Source organism: Antennarius striatus, chromosome 15 (genome assembly GCF_040054535.1).
Source record: "Antennarius striatus isolate MH-2024 chromosome 15, ASM4005453v1, whole genome shotgun sequence".
In the NCBI taxonomy this organism is placed as follows: domain Eukaryota; kingdom Metazoa; phylum Chordata; class Actinopteri; order Lophiiformes; family Antennariidae; genus Antennarius; species Antennarius striatus.
Window position 1 is genome coordinate 17,563,104 of NC_090790.1, and position 19,169 is coordinate 17,582,272.

Here is a 19,169-nt window from a genome sequence, read left to right on the forward strand (position 1 = left end):
TTGTGAAACAAGTCTTTGTGCGAGATATTACTGCATCAGGGCAGCTCAGCGTCGATGTATCTCGAAGCAAGAGGCCAATGATAGTGTGACCCTCATGAGTCCTTAGCCTGGAAAATGATTGAAGTAACTTTGGTGCCATGATGTGTTTGACAAATTGATCTTTGTCAACCTTTGATGGGGTAATCCGCAAATTTAGAAGCAATTCCAAAAGAGACTCCACCCATTTAGAGTCTCTTCCCAATGCAACAGGCCAGAAAGGCCTCCACTAGAAAGCATCCAGCATCAGACCCAGATGACGGACTGTTCATTTTGCCGTGTCCTACCTTCAAAAATAAGACATTAGAATATCTTTTTACCTTTTGAGAAACAAGTAAACCAAACCTACCCATGCTGCCGGTTTCATTGCACATGATATCAATGCTCAATATTCTACAAACATCAACAAATATCAGCAATACATTTCTAGTAATATCAATAAAAATCTGATTTCAAGATGGATGGACTTGAAGTGTGTTGTTCCGGACGGGGACAAACCTCCCATTGACTTGTGAGGAAGTAAACTCCAGCGTGCACTTTGTCAGACGTTTGTGATTCAATCCTGTCAAACTCTGTTTGTTATCAGGGCGCTGATAGCTAGATTGACTTAACACGATCTGCCGCCGTCACAAAACGAGTTCTGGGCTTTAGAGTCTGTCGGAGGCTTGTTGACAAAAGATCAGCAGTTCTGAAAGGAACAAGGTGAAGAAAAGGCTCGGATATCTGATTTGTGGCGGTCCTTTTCATATACAATCGACAGGAGTTAGCATGTGGGGGATTTTTAATTACTCATCATAATAATAAACCATATAAATAACATGGGATGCATTTATATTTGTATCAAACATATAGTGTTCTCGCTGTTCAGATTAGAATGCATTGGACTGCTTAATTAGGTTGTATCTCCTGGGGACCATGAATATCTGCATTAAAATTCTTCGGCAGTCCATCCAATAATTGTTGACACATTGAAGATTGACACACTTACTATGGTACCAGGTTAAAAGGAATTCGCCAGAATCAGGGGGTTCATCCTCTGGTGAAGAAGTCCGATAGAAGTGCTCTGGTGTTGGTCTATCGTCCTTATTCACCAAAATAATCTTGATTTTTAATGAATTTTTTTTTCTGCTCATCTTCGACCAGGAAGAAGATGTTCTGAAGCAGATTGAGAGGGAGGTGCGGATGAGGGAGGGGGCCAGTAAGCTACTGGCAGCCTGCTCCAGGAGGGACCAGGCCCTGGAGGCCGCCAAGAGCCTGCTGACCTGCAACACCCGCATCCTGGCCTTACTCAGGCAGCTGCAGAGATTGAGGAAAGCTCAAATCCTACAGAGCGTGGGACTCAGGTCAGATGGAGTGTAAAAGCATGTAGTGTGTATAAAAAAGACACAGCAGAACTGTTGTCAGTGAAAAAATAGTTTGCCGATCCTGCCATGACTCCTACCGGTCACTGGGGGGCAGACAAGCGGGTGAGATCCTGTCACATGATGAAGAGGATCTGGACAAGTCTTACCATCCATCCATAGGTGGAAAATAAATTATTGATGGCTTATCTTTCTTATTTTTTAGTGATTTAACAAAAGCAATTTTGAAAGGTACCAACAACTGAAGTATAGAATTCTGGAATACATCCAGACAAGCAGGGGGAACCACATCTATTTGCCACTTATTTTAACACAAGGCCCCGGGCGTCCATTCTGATGCAGCACGTATCGTTGGAATTTTAGGCTTTCTTTAAATGTTGGAGGAATGCGCTCAACGACATGCATGTATAGTTATGAGTTTAGCTGAACTGATAAATATGGCCTGCAGCTCAGAATATGATGAGCTATAGCACAGTAGTACACACTCCTGTTACCTACATTGAACAGCATGCATTTACTGCTTGTTAAGTCCATCTACTTCTTTTGCTGCAGCTCATCTAACGATAATGCTCCATGTGTAGGAAAGGTAGCTCTGTCAGGTGAGAGCTTTCACATTTATGGATTTTTTTTTTTTCACCTCAAGTTTTCTAACATCATATTTCGCACTCTGCAGACCTGCGAATCCCACTGATGTGGAAAGATTCAGAGTACTTCAAAAACAAAGGAGGTGAGCCTGAAGGAGTGTGATCTGATCAACGCTTCAGCTGAGATGGAATGGAAGACAGAAATAATTCAAAATTGCTTTTGATTTCATTGTGTAGGTCCTAATGTGTAGGTCTTCAATAATCTTTATGAAATTGGATGGACAGGAGTGACATTTTTGCTCATTCTGTTGTGTTTGACTTGCCTGTTTTGTAATTCCAGGAAATTAAATCTGTAACGTTTCTAATTTCTCTTCTTTCTTTGCAGAGCTGCATCGCTGCGCCGTCTTCTGCCTGCTTCAGTGTGGCACAGAGATCCGTGACACTGATCTGGTGATGGTGGACAGGACTTTAACTGACATCTGCTTCGAGGACACGATCATATTGTAAGCTCCAGTTTTTAGAATTTTTTTCCTCACCTTACACATCCCAGGCATTTTATTTACATTCGTTTGGGAACAGCAATGAAGCCGGTCCAGAGTTCCAGGTTAGTGTCGAGCTGTACAGCTGTTGTGTGGTTGAGGATTTCTCCCCGGGGCCTCCAGGACCCAGGAGAATGAGCTTCCTGGGGGGCTCTCTGGGACGCTCCTCAGGGAAAAAGATCCGCGCTGCATTCGAGTCTGCAACCGTTTGTGGATCCGCTTCCAGCGGAGTAGATGAAGGACCTGGAAGTGCATTATCGCCTTCACCCCCCTACGTCTCTGCACCGTGAGGATGACAATTCCCCATGAAACATACACCAATAATATTTTAGAAGTGAGAGAGTAAAGATTACTCTGATTTCACCCGTTTCTTCTTCTCTGAAGGGGGCCCAAGTATAACATTCTGGCTCAAACGTCACTGACAATCGAACACGTCCAGGAAGGATTCAAGACTCATGATTTTTCACTAGCAACAACAGGTGATGATGAATCCTGTCCTCTCTTTATCTCGGCTCTTCTCTCCTCATCCTTAATGTCTCTGTTTCTCCAGAGGATAGCCCCTTCTGGTTGCCCCTGTACGGCAACATGTGCTGCCGATTGGCCGCTCAGCCGCTGTGCATGACGCAGCAGGTCACAAGTGGCCAACTCAAAGTCGTGGTGAGAAGATTTTCTTATACCATCCCATTTTTTTAAAAGTGTGTTATCACATTATCATTCACTGTATTGCTTTACCTCATGATCTCATTCAGATTGGAGAGGAAGGTAATCGCTGGCAAAATGTGTTTGCCGTCCTTAGGGGGCAAAATCTTCTCTGCTATCAGAGGCAAGAAGACCTGGAGTTTGAGGACAAGCCATTACTTGTAATCCCTATCAAAAAGGTTGGTTCTAAATGAGCAAAGGCATGAATAAATGGAGTGATTCATTTGCAGTTTTGTTCACATTTATCAAAATAATATTCAGAGGCCACCAGAGAGCATTGATGAATAGTTAGAAGGGTGAAGATCTGGAGACCGGACTGATTTCTGTGCTTCTGTGATTCATTCCTATCAGACTCTGGCAGACGTATCTCATTTAAACAAACAAACAAAAAAGAATCTAAATAGTTTTATTCTGCAATTGAGAAATAAATTTACCATCACAATAAAAATATAAAAACTTTACCCCTTAATATTCACAAGAAACCCACACTAATCTAGAGATAATATCTTACTGGTTAATGCAATTTAAGCGCTTTCACGCTGAATCTACGATATTTGTGGCAGTAGCTCGTCTTTGCAGCATTGTGGTGGATCCCAGCCGGTGCATACATGTAGACAACATGCATGTTCTGCAGAGGAAACATTTCCTTCACCCATGTCGCGCACCCACGCAATATTTCATCAACAGTCATTGATATCTTGCAAGACAAACAAACCAGCGTGATTACATAACCTTTAAGCCGTTACCATGGGGCAACAACACTGAGACAGTCAGTCCATTCCACAGGCTGATGCGTTCTTTGTTAACAGGCGATAGTATTGAGTATGAAGGCGGCATCCTTTAAAGACAGACGAGATTATGGGAATTATGGGAAATATTTCAAAAAGCATATTATGAGAACAGTACTATGGGTATTAAATTCTATTTCTGCCCTGAGATTATTCCTAATCTTACAGATCAAATATTTTACCAATAAAATAATAAAACACATATTTGTCCAACCACAGAGAATTTCCTGGTTTTTCCTGCATCAGATTTACTCTTTTCTTTAATGCACCTGCAGTTATGCTGGTTGGGTTATTTTTCAACAGCTGATCGTATCTTCCTGCTGCATCTCAATCATGTTCTTTGGAAAGGACGTCGTGTTTTTTTTAGTCCTGTGTAATCAAGGACCAATCAAACCAAATTATCTGAATCATTAAGTATGAATCTAATTATAAGTGTGTGTGTGTATGTGTGTGTGTGTGTGTGTGTGTGTGTGTGTGTGTCCACAGGACACCGTTGTCAGTGTGTCTGGGGGAGATCCTGCCCAGAGTGTTAACATCAGTACCCAGGATGGAGGAGAGGGGGTCACTTACATGCTGCTCATGCAAACCCCAGCAGACGCTCAGCGCTGGGCCAACAGCCTCTGGGAACACATCTACAACCTGAGTGAGGCCCTGATGATCAGCGCTGATCATGTGACCCCACTGACCCCCCCCCAGCAGTAGCTAAGCTGCTGCAACAGTAGCATATTGAAGCAGCCTTTAGGACGTTTGGAAGCTTTCCTGTGGATGTGGGCCAGTGAGAATGATTTGTTGTGATGTCACGATTAATTGGAAACCGGTTTGGAAAATGGACAAAAGTCGGGTGTAAAAAAAGTGCACCACAAATTGTTTTTGTTCGACCGCACTTCCACAGCATGGCTGCTGACATACTTTTACCAGTTTATCCTCTCGTAATATTCAAACGTAGCGCGGCAACGACACATAATGGCCTTCTCACTAAAAAAAAAAAAGTTAAAAATATGGTAGAAATGTGATGGTTTACAAGAAAACTATAGGTGGTAATCATTACCAAACAGGCATTATCTGTGTTTTAACAATAATTGCTAAATAAAGTTTCAAGCTGTGATTATTTTTCCATCTTCGCTTCAGTAATATCTGACCCAATGGTGGTAAATTTCATCTTTCAGTCCTAAACTCATTCACCTCGACTATCCTTATACAACATCTCTGATGCAATGGACCTACTAAATTTAAAACGATGCGCTGCATTATAGCAATAGAAGGCTGAGTCACTGTTCTAGTCGTCTCAGTGGTTACCGGCTCACAGATGTAGTCAGTGTTTGGACGCCGACCAAACAGATTACAGGAACACATTGAAATACATGTTCCCAACGTTAGACAAGCTGTTTATCAATATTGACTATAGATGCTGTCGACCTGCATGAGGGTATCAATCACCGATTGGCATTTATTTATTTATTTATTTATTTATTTATTTATTTATTTATTTATTTATTCATTCATTCATTCATTCATTCATTCATTCATTCATTCATTCATTCATTCATTCATTCATTCAGTTTATTTTATTTCTTTCCAGACATGTTATTACAACAGATTTAGTGTTGGAACATCAGCAACAACATAACAAAAAGGGTTGACAGGTAGAAGCCATTGGCTTGTAAGGTTCCCGTCCCCTAGATCAACAACATCTCTCTCATTGCAGCACATTGTCAATCAAATTCATTCATTGCAAGTCACAAATCAATTTAAATTATTTTGTACATTGTTTTTTTTTTAATCCGACTCCCGGCTTCGCGACTGATGAGTCATAAAAGGAAATATCAGTCTGATGTCTGATTTGTTCTGCACTTCCGTATTCGATGAAGCAGACAAAATGTCAGCATGATCAAAAGAAGCTCTATGGGTAAAATGTACATCAATACATCAACAGAAAGCATCTCTAACTAGTTATTCACTCAATAGTTAAGACTCTGAGGTCAAAGGTGAGGCTCTCCATTGTGCTTTTGTATGAATAGAAGGTATTTAAACTGGCGCCACGGATCAAACGCCTGTCATTATGTCTTGGTATTTAAGGCGTAATCAAGCCTTTAATCTTTAATCTGTTAGCATGCATTGTTTGTTACGCAATAAACCGTATTAAAGAATTGATCACTAGGGATGGGCCTGCCCTAATTATCTCTAAACCTGTGAGCACAATGGAAAGGGAAATTCTGACATATTACCTTTTGCAAAAATTCAATGAACTTGTTAGCATACATTTACCGGTGTCATGCATTGAGAGATACACAGCGACGTTAGCCATCAGTTGGGATTGTGTGTGGGGAAATACTTATCTGAAATTACAGTTTCAGTGAGAAGTTAAATTATTTGTCCTTCAGGTTGCGTTCAGTGGATTTCAAAGCTTTGCTTCGTAAAGCTTCTGCTAAAACAACACTGATCGACATGATGAGCATTTAGTCGACAAGGCAGTAATTTCTAGTTGGAATTCAAATTATTGATATCTTGTCAAAATTCTCCTCTGCACGTCTGAGTTAATGATATAGAAAGCAATGCTTTGCATTACTTTCTTTTATTTCAGTCTTTAGAGGCCTCTAAACCAGGACAGTCTTGCAACTTCTTCATGCCTCAGTGCGTCTCTGGGCATCTCCATATGCAATTAACGGTCATTAAGAATAGGAGACAGACAGACATGTAGTATTGCTGTTCATGTGCTTTATATCTAAGTAAATCATAAATATACATTACTTGTATTTGTTGCAGACCAGTGGAAACAGTGTTGTGATCGTATCATGAAGATTGAGACGCTGACCTCCAGGAAGACTGTTTCAGTGAAGCAGGGGTCGCTATACCATGAAATGGGTATTTTATTATTATTATTATTATTATTATTATTATTATTATTATTATTGTTGTTGTTGTTGTTGTTGTTGTTATTATTTCTATCATTCCAGGCTTTAATTACTTTATGTATGTAGTTATCCAGAAATTTATTGGGCTCAGGGAAAATTGCTATGGTGATATAACAAATTATGCCATAAAGTGAAAGATTAAAGATTAAAGTGAATCTTAATCTGTGTTGAATCCTTTTGTTAAATTTGATGACTCTTCAAACGTTAGTGAGTTAGACCTTGAAGAAAACCACTAGTGAAATATTCATTTTCTTGAATAACTACTATTGACACCAGTGTAATTTTAAATTCTAGGGTCAGGCGTCTCATTATGTGCAAAGCTATCAGGTCCCTGTTTTTTCACGTTTAATGACAGAAAGTGAAAACTGATTTTCAAATCAAAGCTGCAGATTTAGATATTTGTCCATTTGGTGGCAGCAGAAACAGTTTTAAATATAGGGTCGATTTGTAATAAATAATAATCGACATAATCACATGCCGAATTAAATATTAAAACATATTATATTAAGTTCTGAGTCACAGTAATAAAGTTCGGCAATAAAATTCTTAGTTACAGTAATAATGATGGGAAATACACCAGCAGTCAGAATTGACTGTTTCCGTTAATATATATTAAAATAAAAAGGAAGACAAGGCAGAAATGTCAGACTCATGCAAATCATGGAAATTAAACTTTCATTTTTAAGACACTCATTTAAATTTCCTGACCTAGCTACAACTTTCCAGGAGTTGTAACAGTATAATAAAAGGTTAAATGGTACATTCTTAGGCTTCATCTTTAGAACGCTGTTTTGACGCCTGTCCCTTAAACTTGACAAACAGGTTTGAGTAAATAGCAGGATGATGCAAAAACTAAATAATGCTGCCTGGAACAACAGGCCAGAGTCTAATTTTCAACAAAACTATCATTCAAGCTGAACGTAAAATATATGCCGAGGCTATCTATACCATAGCAACAAGAAGAACAAAAGGGCCTAAAATGTATATCATCATATCAATTATCATTAGAAATATTCCATTCAAACATGTTGAAAGAAAAAAATACCCAGTAGGAAATAAATAGTGTCTAAATTCCTTACTGTCATCAGACTGGAGAAAAAAATGGTTCCTGTAACCAAAGGAGATTAAAAATAGTTGTTTAAAATATCTGATTCTGTCACAGATGTGACCGAATTGAACTTCTTAAGTTACATTTGTAACACCCTGCTTAACACGTGTTATATAAGATGTGTTGGAAAATTAAAACTCACAGTTAAGATCATGGTTAGTTTGAAAGCAAAACTTTTATTGTCATATAATAGGTCATCTATGTATTGTTTTGGCAACTAGGAGTTTTATAAATTTGAAATTTAGAAATATGCCTTCTTCCCCCCCCCTCTTGCTAGTGACACCCACCTCCCCCACGGAGGGTCTCGCAGTTCCAGATTTATCAGAAGAGATTCGAACTTTGCTCTCTTCATACTACAAGGAAAGGTATGCCACAAAAGTTCACCGTGTTTATGTTTTCACCGTTGCAGGATTTTTGCCAGTATTGTCTTCACCCTGTATTAAAGACAAAATCCTGTTTGTTGGGCCTGTCTGACTGGAGGCAGTGCGATGCCGAACAGGATGCACCATTGTCTCCAAGGCATGAAAATATACATGGGCTTACAGAATTTGTTCCTCCCACGCTGATGCTGATGAGGATGCTCATGAGTTATGAAACAGAGCATAGCTCAAAGTAAAGCTGCTTCTTTACGTTAAGTACTGTATGTTTGCGTACGACGGTAATCTCCTGCCGCGAACCTCACCCTGCCTCGCTGCGATTGAGGTCAGCGGCGACATTATTGACATGCCAGGCTGTGGATTAGAGAGACAAATCCTCCTTTGTGTTGAACTCACGATGATCTATCAGATGTCATCAAACAAACAAATGTTGAGATAGTTTGACTTCTTAGACTGGCTAACAGTCAAGCATTGTTTTGAGCTGCACATAATTCACTCGCATGTCAAATGCTACATATATTGTTCAGGTGTGTCGCGGTTCAGGTACTGGGAAAAGTCAAGAGATTGAAGCTTTAAAGCTGCTTCTGTGGTTGTTGATGTGATGTCTAAGGCTTGCTTGTAACATATGTGATGACCCCTGACCCTACCTGCCCATCTAGGTGCTCACCTGGAAAATACAGGGGGGTGGAGGGGTTAGGGGGTAGGTCATTGGTGTCACCTGGGAATACCTGAGTTTGCTAATCTGAGTTTTTGAAACCCAGTCTGGTTCTTCTACTCGCACATACCTGAAGATGCCTGTTGGACTGCTTTATTCATCCATTCATTCGTCTTCTGCCGCTTTACCTGCCGTAGCGGGTCACGGGGAGCTGGAGCCTACCTCAGCTGGCATAGGGCGTGGGACGGGGGACACTCCAGGCACGACGCCAGTGCACCGCGGAGCCACACACAAAGACAGACAACCATGCACACACACACACACACACACTCACCCCTATGGGCAATTTGGGACCGGCCAATTAACCTAAAGTGCATGTTTTTGGAGGTGGGAGGAAGCCGGAGAACCCGGAGAGAGCGGGACTCGAACCTTGAACCGCCGTGTTTTGAGGTGACAGCCCTACCCACTGCACCAACATGCCGCCCTTGGACTGCTTTAAAGATTTATTAATCGGATTAAAGTACACATCTAGCTCGCTTGTCTTTCCTTGTGTGACTTCGTTAAATCTTAAGCCATGAATCATTGACTTAGCAAGAAAGCAGATGAGAGGCATCGCATGTAAACTGTGGTCAAATGGGAAAGTTTCTACCAGTGTTTTATAGCTGCAGTGACGTGCGGTGAGGTTTACGGCTGGTGAGGGACTGGCTTCATCATAATCACATTTAGAAACATATGAACCTACAGTGTAGTTTATTCACCATTTAATCAGCAACAGTGAGTGGGTTATGTTTAAAGTCCCATAGCAGAATTATTTAAACATACAGCTAAGCAAACATGTTGTTACCTACATGTTTGTTTGTATGTTATTTTTACTTATAAATGAAGTCCATGCGCAGCTCCTTCTGAACAAAAGCATCAAAAAAAATTTGAGTTGAGATACGTAATCCTCCCTTTTTATAGTAAGGCAAGGCGAGCGGAAAACAAATGAATGGTTGCGCTCGACTTCCTGACTATAGATAGTAGTTTGCTGACACTTATTCTGCGGCCGAGGAGCCCCAAGAAGAATCCCTGGGATCACCAGCGCCCCCTAACATGAGACAGGAGAACTGCGTACCTCACTTAGTGCCTCTTAACAGCCGTTTTAGGATCGCTTAACTCATGAAACGTTACACACATACAGTTGTTGCCAAAAAAATGCTGCCTGACCTGCCTCCCCTGACCACAGGTCACTGTATTCCTGATTCATCCAGATATAACCAGAGCCGTTCATCAGTTTGCCAAGAGTTGGATCCTTTTTCTTTTTTTAAAAAATCTTACAAGATCAAATTTCACCTGGTTAAATGAAGGACATCTGTCTGTCATGAATTATCATTAAAATATGCAGCACCTTGAGATATGAGCTGCGTGACATGTGAGGTTTTTGAGATACCAGCCGTCGCTGTCCAATTTTTTTGTTCGACATAGGAATAAAAATCTGACTTATGAGCTTAGTCACAGAAAAAAATTAAGTCGCATCTCAAGGTACTATTATAGTTTATATACTTGTATATTTTATATACAAAGTACTACTACATTTTATATATTGCATATACTGATTTCACATATTAAATGCTACTTTTTTTGTATTGTGTGAAAAGGCACAGTCATTGTGGAAAATGCCACAGAGATGATTTTTTTCTCTATGGGCCTCTGTGGCTGCGAGTCACCATTAAGAAAAACGACACAGGTCACAAACTGCACGTGTATTGAGGTCAGCAGAGACATTGCTGTCGTGGCAGGTTGTAGCTTAGCGAGAATAATCCTTCCGATCAGATGTAATAAAACACTGAATGTTCAGATACTTTGACATCTTAGACTAGCAAACAAAATTACAGTTTTAAGCTGCACATAATGTCTTGGGTGTCTCACGCTGAAATTATAGATCAATAGTGACTTGGCCTGTGCACAGAGGAAAGTCACAGATTGATGGTTAAAACAGGTTGTATCGGAGCAACAGCGATGACATATGATGTGGAAAAAAAGAATCAACAGGGTCTTGCTTTAACAATCACGCCTTTGTGATACCTTGAATGCATCGTGCGTGTGAATGCCGTGCAGCACGTAATGAGTCAGACATATGTCATGCAACTATGAATGATCCACACATGATCCCTGAGCTGCTTAGATACTTCTTCAATACCTGGTTGTGATATAAGATTAGCTGATGAGTGACACGGCTGATTTCACAGCTCTTTTTGAAGGACAGATTTGTGATTTCACTTGCTGAGTGGAACTATTTCCTCATTCCCACTAGAAGGGATAGGAGCGTGAATAGTTTCAGGTGTCAGGAAGGTTGGATGTTTATTGCTATCATTTGCCAAAGAGAAGCATAAGAAAGAGAAGAGAAATATAAAGTCTCTGTCACGACATTTTTAACATTTTTATTTTTATATAACCGTTTCTTGGTTTCTCTCTCTTGTCTTACAGTTAGTGATGACCCTGCCACAAGTTGCAATGGAGAAAGAAGGATTGACAAATTGCCAAACGTGGACAAAAAGGATGTTTTTATTTTAAAATCTATAACGTCTACATTATTCCAAGCAAAATTTAAGTTTGCCTTGATCAAGACAATTAGGATTGTTATGTGTAAAATCAGTTTTTAAGCCCACCATAGAAGGATAATTATGATTCTTATTCCTTAGTCCTAAAATTCATGTTTTATAATCATGTTTTAGGAATCCAATGAGCGTCTGTTGCAATGTGATCTGTTGTTCTGTCACGTTTCATCCAGATGCAGAAGGTACTCTTTTGTGTCTGGATGAAATACAACAAGCTGCACAAACTGATTGATCAGAGCGATCAATCAGTTCCACCTTAGGTAGAGGTTGGTGCCAACCTGCTGTTCACACGTAAAGCTTTGATAGACGAGTTTAGCTCCTGTGTGACACCAAAACTAAGCCATTTTTTCCCCAATTCCTCATTTTAATGAACTATTACTACATTTTTCTATCACTCAACCCTAATTCATCTCCATTATGATTAATTCTTAGCGTGACTGTCAATGGTTGATTGTGATTCAGAACCATTTACATGTTTCATGAAGTGACAATTATCATGAGACTTTTGTATTGTTCACGATTTGCACACAGTAATTATAATGTGAGGTTGTTGTCACATGTGAAAAAAACTCTTAAGCTAAATCTGAAAATAATTATAGTGTTATAATCGACTGACCTCAAGTTGAATATAGTTCCCCAAAATGAGAAAAATAAAAATGTAAATAAAGACATAGTTCTTACTCGTGTTTGATATCGAGTGGTTACGAATTATACCATGGACAAAAAAAACTTAGTCAGTGCTGGTTGTTAGACAATATGTTTATATGCAATGTTCAAAAAGGCCTGAGGAAGTACGTACAATTAAAATAAAAAATATGATTACAAATGCAGAAATAAGAATCGTCTTTTTTAAAAAAAGACTAGCTTTCAACAAATTTTAATAAACCCACAATCTATAAACACTCTAAAATTGTATTCAGCAGACGCTTAAATAGTAAAAAAAACAACAGCTTGCATAGTTCATACAAATAGAAAAACTGCTGTAATTAAAGTCGTGTATACATTCAGAACTAAGAGAGCACAAAATGAAACACAATGGAATAAATAGCGACATATAATTATGTTACGACTACAATTACAATGACTTTTGAATATAGCCAAAGGCTTTTACCCTGAGTTCTCCTCTTAGAAGGCATAAAAATACAGTAATCATTGGTACACTAGGCTGCAGAAGATTAATGAGTTTAATTAAAAGACAAAGTCATTTATCATAGATTTTCCTTTGGGATCAATAAGGTATTAATCCACCTATCATCGATCTGGATTCATAAAAACTTTGGGACGTGAAGAGGAGTCAATAAGTCCAATCAAGAAAGGTAGAGCAGTAGGAAAGTCTAAATGTAAAAAAAACACATTGAGTTCAAAAGTCCTTCTGATTGATTTAATTTACACTTCAAAAATATGTATAATTACACACACACACCACTTCAGTAACGCAGAGTTAATGTAGGAGGAAATGTATGCGAGTGAGCTGCAATATCAGAATGTGTATAAAAGATCTTCAAGACGAGCTGGAGATGATTTTCTTCAGCTTCATCACCTCCTCAGTGGTGAGGTGCAACAGAGGAGTGGACTTGGAATTCAACATCACCACAGCAGACGGATGCGTTTCCGACTTGTCCTCTTTATAGGAGTCAGAGATGGAAAAGCTCTGTTCCACTTTCATTGGGATCGGGGCACCCCGGTCATACATATCCCAGTAATTTGGCGGTTTGGAGTTGTACGGCTTATTAATAATATCCTGCTGATCGAAATGATAGACATCCTGACTGGCTGCATATTTCAAGATGTCACCTGAGGGTAAAGGCTTGGAGTTAGTGAAGGGATTTTGAGTCATGTGTTGAAAGCTACTTGTCTGGACTGGGGTTGGCAAATTGCCCTGCAACCGCTTTGGATCCTCATTGACTGAGCTCCAGATCCTGGGATTGGTGTGAATCGACAGATTGGTGGGCTGGTCGTCTGTGTAGGAAGCGTTGGTTTGTTCAGAGTGTGTTTCCGGCGTTTGAAGCATATGTAGCTGTTTATCTCTCAGCCCCGACGACTGACACATCTTGAGCCAATTGTTAAAAACCGACAACGGTATCTCGATTTCCATCTCGCCTCTCCCGTCGTCTTGAGGAAGGCCGGGCAGTATCTGGCTGAGACTGACTTCCTTTACATCTGGACTCTTAGCTCCTCCCTCTTTTGGCTGTATGATAAAGTCCGTTTTTGGTGAGCTGGGGTTTGGGGACGGTGTGGCGAAGCCTTCATTGGTTCTACACATGGGAACAGAGCTATAAGTGGGGCTGCTTGAGACTGATAAATCTTGAACAGTGTCTCCTGAAGTTGCTTCGTCGTCTTCTTTCTCACTTCTGTCACTCTTGACCACTTGGGGGCAATAAGGAGAATACAGAGGTGAAGGTTTATTTAAAAACCTTGGGCTCTTATTGGAGGAAGGTGGGGCAAATGATGAGGCAGGGTTGATGCTGGTTTCCTGTCTTGGCGCTTTAACACTGAGGTTCAGCGGCTCAGCCAATCCAGTTGAACTTTTATACCGCTCTGCCAGGTATCGCAAGTGCTCCAGGGGTTCCCCTGCCCTCTCCGCTGGGTTCGGATGATACGGGCTAAAGGAAAACTGAGGAGCAGGGGTGCCATGTGGCGTCAACATCGAAGAGCCAATGGGGACATGTGCAGGAAGAACTATGTGGCCACCTTGATAGTAATGAGGGTAGTGCATCTGCAGCGAGAAGGCACTCCCAGATCGGTCTGGTTGTAGGGTATGCAGGTTCTGTCGGAGAGATAAGGGAACCATCAGCTGCTTGACATCTTAAAGAAAATATTTCTTCAATTTTTTTGCAAGTGAAATTGATTTTATTCTAATTTTTCTGTCTGATGAATAGTTAGCTACAAGAGCAAATGCTTATCTTAGCATAGCCTAGGTTTTACAAGTACTCTATCATGGTTGCATAATGAGACATGATCCGAAGACTCCATTGAGTAAAATGTCATTTACAATAGCTTTCTTTCTCCAGGTTTCATAAATAATAGTATGTTAAATAGTCAACTTTAGATGGATTTAGTCACTGCTCAAGCTGTGTATAACACTTATTTCCCAGTGTTGATGTTAAAATAGGCAAATTACTAGCTTCAGCAGCATATTTACCACACAGACAACTCATCTAAATCCAATTTTCTGTATTGTTCACCTCACAGTCAAATAAAGTTTGAACTAACTGCAACGTGCCATGCTGCTGATGAAAAGAATATATCTTAAAGCATTCATAAATTTGTCATTTAGTATAATAGCATTTCATATGAACTTCTAAACCCAAATATCATTTGTATTTGTATTAAATTATTAAAAGAATATTTATGTGCATATTTCCATTACATTAGTTTACATCATTTTATGTGTGTTTACAGAGACAAATAGGACACAACTGTCAGCCGAGTTTACCTTGTCCTTCTAATCTTGTTGGGAACAATACCAACCTGATACATAGGTAGAGATAACATTTTGCGTTTCGCTGGTATCTGACAATCAGCCTCGTCTTTGCCATAGCTGACATAATGGAAGTTCTTTGGCTGATGATGAGGCAAGATATTCACAGATATGCCTCTTACATGGCATTCGTATGGTAGAAGCAGCCTGCCAAAAAAAAAAAAAAAAAAAACCCCCAAAAAAACAAACAAACATACCCATCAGATTAGACCATTACTGGGACATTCCACCAAAAGTCACGCTGACAAGAGAACACATTGCTGAACTCACTTCTCGTAGTGCCTGCGGGTGCACGTGGCTGCGCTTGTGCTGCGAGGGTTCCCCCCGAGCGTGTTGTACACCTGCTTCCACAGCTGCTGTGCAGTTACCTGGAGATGTGCAGCATATTGTATTCACGTATGTCAGGTATAAGACACCAACCAAATACAAGGATGAGCAAACGCTCATCTCTATCAAAATGATCAGTTATCAATATGAGAAGACTAATATTCATCGAAATAATTATAGTAAATGGGAAACAAACCTGTTGGTAGCCGCCCAAGTCTCGGACGGTCTTGAACATCACATATAAATCAACTGCAAAAAAGGAGAAAAATATAGACGATCAGATCAAAATTAATTTTTTTATTATCTATTATTATGCTTATTATTTTCTCTTATAATTCAAATAAAACTTATCATATTTGATTAAAAAAAAACCCCAAAACAACACTGTAAATATCAGTTACGTTAATTCAAATTGACATTTTGAGACATCGTTTAATGTCTGTTAACCTATAAATCATCTAATTGTTTGAAATTCAAATAATTCCAATAAACATAGAAGGCAGGTGTAATCCCATAATATGAATTCAGCATCCTCACACACAGAATGTGATCCTAACTGTGTCTTACTTTGTTTAAAGCCCAGGTTGGGGATTCTCTCTATGGGCATGTATCTCTCCTTCATGAAACTGTAAAGATCCTTCAGGAACTGTTTCTCCGTGTCCGTGATCTCCTCGTCCTGCTCCTTGGTCCTCTCCTCTTGGAGCGCTCCATGTGCCATATCTGTGCTTTTCTGTGAGTAGACATGTTTATTACAATGAAACATGTTTATTACTGGACGGGTGATAAAGGCACCCTGCTCTAAAATCTGATGGTCCCAGAAAACCAAACACACTCAACTGATGATGGTCAACATTTCTAACTTATATTCTAGCTGTGAGACAACATACGTACTTTCATTTTATAGTCAGTTATTATGAATTAACAACATAAATTACAGATACGTTCACGCTACAAATAAAAATGCACTCAAATAAATACATATACTCAACGAATAATGTACGTTTTAGTTCAGTTGCTCAATGACTAACATCAAATTACTATTATAATCATGCCTTATTAACATGATTGCAATTTTATGAATACAATACAGCAAACACTTCACTCCTCTGATCTTATTAGAGCCATCTTTAAGATATTAGAGTGAAAAGAGACCACGGCTGCAGGTGTTATTCTAACACATGAACAGAAGCGCTTCATGTGACCGTAAACACTCTGTAAATGAAATCAAGCCTCACCTGCGTTTCACCTGACAAAAGAAGTCCGGATGGTGTTATAACATCGCAGAAGGTGCAGAACACACACTGGTAGTCCTTCCCTTGTTGTTAAAGCAATTTGAAATCACTTCAGCGTCACAGACACACACCTGTCAGTGTCACACCTGTGTGACAATGTGGGTAACTGACACGGCAGAGGGGGTGTTTACTCAAACGCTTCCTATCGTCGGACCAGTTTAACCTGCTCTTGATCATGTGCCCCAAAACGGTTCTGTAGACAACGACGGCAGAATATTAACATGTCATAAAGCTCCAATACGTCAAATTAACAAGCATAGCACAACCAGTTGCGTGATGCATTTAATTGTGCTCCAGTGCCAGAGAATATTGCTTATAAATAGCTTAGATAAAGGTTACTAGAAGGGGTTTAACAAGTTTGGATATAGCTTAGTAAAAGTTAGTAACGTGCAGTTATGTTTCACATGCTTGTTTTTTTTTTTATTTGTTTTTTTATATCTGTCGTGTTAAAGAAGGATTATTTTTTGGAATGCTGCAGGAATAGTTTTTAAAAGTGGGAGTTGACTTTTGATGGCCGTCTAATTGACAGGCTGGGACACATTTAATTATTTCTGCTGCCAGGGTTAATTAATTCAGCTAAAATCTTTCAACGTCTGTGCTACCAAACAGGTCAGGCTATGGTAAGGTACGCGCTTCAATCAATAAATTACCAATCAAATCATTCTCCAATCCTCTATTCAATCAAGTCTGGTAGCATCCAATATTCACCAAGACAACCAGCAAAGAACTGGTTTGTGTAGACTGAGCAGGTCGTATTTAACCTAAATAGAATATTCTGGAGAAGCAAAACTGTTTTCAGATACTTTTAAGTTTAACACGCCCTGAAATCAAAATGAAAAAATGGGTTGATCGCCAAAGACATCCAAAATATGTGACGGTTGGCAGCTTGACTGCACCAGCTCATCATTATGTGGCTTACGCTGAGAAAGGGTTGGAGTTTGACTACATCCATACTGTATGTTCAGTGTTGGTTTGATAGTTTGACCTCATGTTGATGGAACGAGGGGGATTTGTGAATTTTAATCTATCTTTAGATAAAGAGTCCAAAACAATCAAACTGCCACATTTAGATAGATATTTAGTTGAAATAAAATTTTTAAAAAAGAGCGAAGGTGTTGCCTCAAAAAATGAAAACACAATGCATTCCATTATCCCATGAATACCAGTGAATACCAGCATGTCACAATGCAGTCTGTTTCCATCAGACTGCGACCGATGCTGCTCGTAAGCTGTAGATGACTGAAATTCTCTGGTGTGGAATTATCTTTTCACGATGAGGAGTGGCGTTTGATTATTTTACAAATGAATTCTGCGTGACGACAGTGGGCCCCTTTCACACTACTGTCAATTCCACACGTCGCTCTTTGCTCCCCTTGTTCAGTTTCAAACTCCATGACCAGTGTTGCAATGCCTCAGCCATTGGTCAACAAAACAACGTTTGACACACTAACTCTGTCTGGTTAACTTTTGTAAAAAAAATTTAAAAAAAAGAAGTTATTTCTTCTTACAAGCTTATATTTGATGCATACCAATAGTTTCCCAAAATCTCAAGTAACTCTGTAATTTACTAAACAAATTTGAATGAAGAAACGTAAATATTGAACAATGGGCAAAGTCTTTCTAAGCCGATTCATTTAAATTATGACAAGTGTAGCTTCATCATGTCAAAAAAATGCAATTTACACAAAATATGGAGAAGAAATTTTTGCCAAATCCTAAAATTGACTTCCAATCTTTAAGGAAAATGTATTTTCACAAGTGAAATATAAACCTGTTTGTGCTCAGACAATTTAGCATAGGCTAAAACACTCAATGCTGACAGAATATATCACATCAGTGGTCTGAAAATGTAATCATGCCTTTTACTTGACCTGAGATTAAAGGATTAGAGGTCATATTATAACTCTTGATGTTTCAATCTCCCTGCATTTTCATATTTATGTATACTTTCTGAATACATGTCAATTTAAAATTAGAATCAGTCACATTCCTCCATTGTATTTTTTGTGATTTAAAATTTTTGAAGCCATCCATGCAATGCAGCACAGATGGTGTTGAAAACCTGGAATGTCATGTGCACCTAAGGAAGAATGAATATTGTGCGTCATCTGTCATATTTAAAGACACTTCTATACACTTTTGATGTTACACAGCATAAAGAAAAACATGTGCACACACACCCCTGATGGCGAATCGTCATGCAGGCTCAAACTAGGCCTTTATTTTTGGAAATTCTTGGAATGCTAGCGCCACTGTTTTGTTTAATCTAATAGGATTTCCACATATCTTACCAGTGACACACACATGGCTTACGAGGATGTTTGCTTTGCTTCTTGTGCAATTTAAAGTCTTCTTTTAATATGTCGATATGCTGTTTCTAATAGACAACCAAATCTTGAACATCTGGAAGCAG

The 19,169-nt window shown here is 39.3% G+C and overlaps 2 protein-coding genes across 2 annotated transcripts; one reads left to right on the forward strand and one right to left on the reverse strand.

Annotated features, from left to right (window-relative positions):
* The first annotated feature begins 1,185 nt into the window (after positions 1 to 1,185).
* Positions 1,186 to 11,640, forward strand: LOC137608511 (rhotekin-like). Its single transcript, XM_068334955.1, has 12 exons — positions 1,186 to 1,391; positions 1,950 to 1,996; positions 2,071 to 2,124; positions 2,367 to 2,484; positions 2,561 to 2,796; positions 2,904 to 2,999; positions 3,071 to 3,177; positions 3,270 to 3,398; positions 4,494 to 4,650; positions 6,771 to 6,869; positions 8,305 to 8,392; positions 11,526 to 11,640. Exons 1-12 carry the CDS (start codon positions 1,219 to 1,221, stop codon positions 11,527 to 11,529), a joined length of 1,308 nt encoding a protein of 435 aa, XP_068191056.1. The 5' UTR covers positions 1,186 to 1,218; the 3' UTR covers positions 11,530 to 11,640.
* An 821-nt stretch (positions 11,641 to 12,461) lies between these two features.
* Positions 12,462 to 16,837, reverse strand: arid6 (AT-rich interaction domain 6). Its single transcript, XM_068335240.1, has 6 exons — positions 16,700 to 16,837; positions 16,032 to 16,194; positions 15,661 to 15,713; positions 15,408 to 15,505; positions 15,128 to 15,284; positions 12,462 to 14,423 (listed from the first exon to the last, which is right to left on the reverse strand). The coding sequence occupies exons 2-6, from the start codon at positions 16,180 to 16,182 to the stop codon at positions 13,158 to 13,160; spliced, it is 1,725 nt and encodes a 574-aa protein (XP_068191341.1). The 5' UTR covers positions 16,183 to 16,194; positions 16,700 to 16,837; the 3' UTR covers positions 12,462 to 13,157.
* Positions 16,838 to 19,169: the final 2,332 nt, after the last annotated feature.

What these genes read in the sequence shown, in the direction of transcription:
- LOC137608511 (XM_068334955.1), top strand. Translation starts at nt 1,219, where the DNA reads ATGAGGGAGGGGGCCAGTAAGCTACTGGCAGCCTGCTCCAGGAGGGAC. An exon ending in GTACTTCAAAAACAAAGGAG is followed by an intron (nt 2,125 to 2,366) that starts GTGAGCCTGAAG and finishes CTTTCTTTGCAG; the next exon opens with AGCTGCATCGCTGCGCCGTC. An exon ending in GTGGCCAACTCAAAGTCGTG is followed by an intron (nt 3,178 to 3,269) that starts GTGAGAAGATTT and finishes GATCTCATTCAG; the next exon opens with ATTGGAGAGGAAGGTAATCG.
- arid6 (XM_068335240.1), bottom strand. Translation starts at nt 16,182, where the DNA reads ATGGCACATGGAGCGCTCCAAGAGGAGAGGACCAAGGAGCAGGACGAG. An exon ending in ACTTGGGCGGCTACCAACAG is followed by an intron (nt 15,506 to 15,660) that starts GTTTGTTTCCCA and finishes GCACATCTCCAG; the next exon opens with GTAACTGCACAGCAGCTGTG. An exon ending in TATCTCTACCTATGTATCAG is followed by an intron (nt 14,424 to 15,127) that starts GTTGGTATTGTT and finishes TCTCTCCGACAG; the next exon opens with AACCTGCATACCCTACAACC.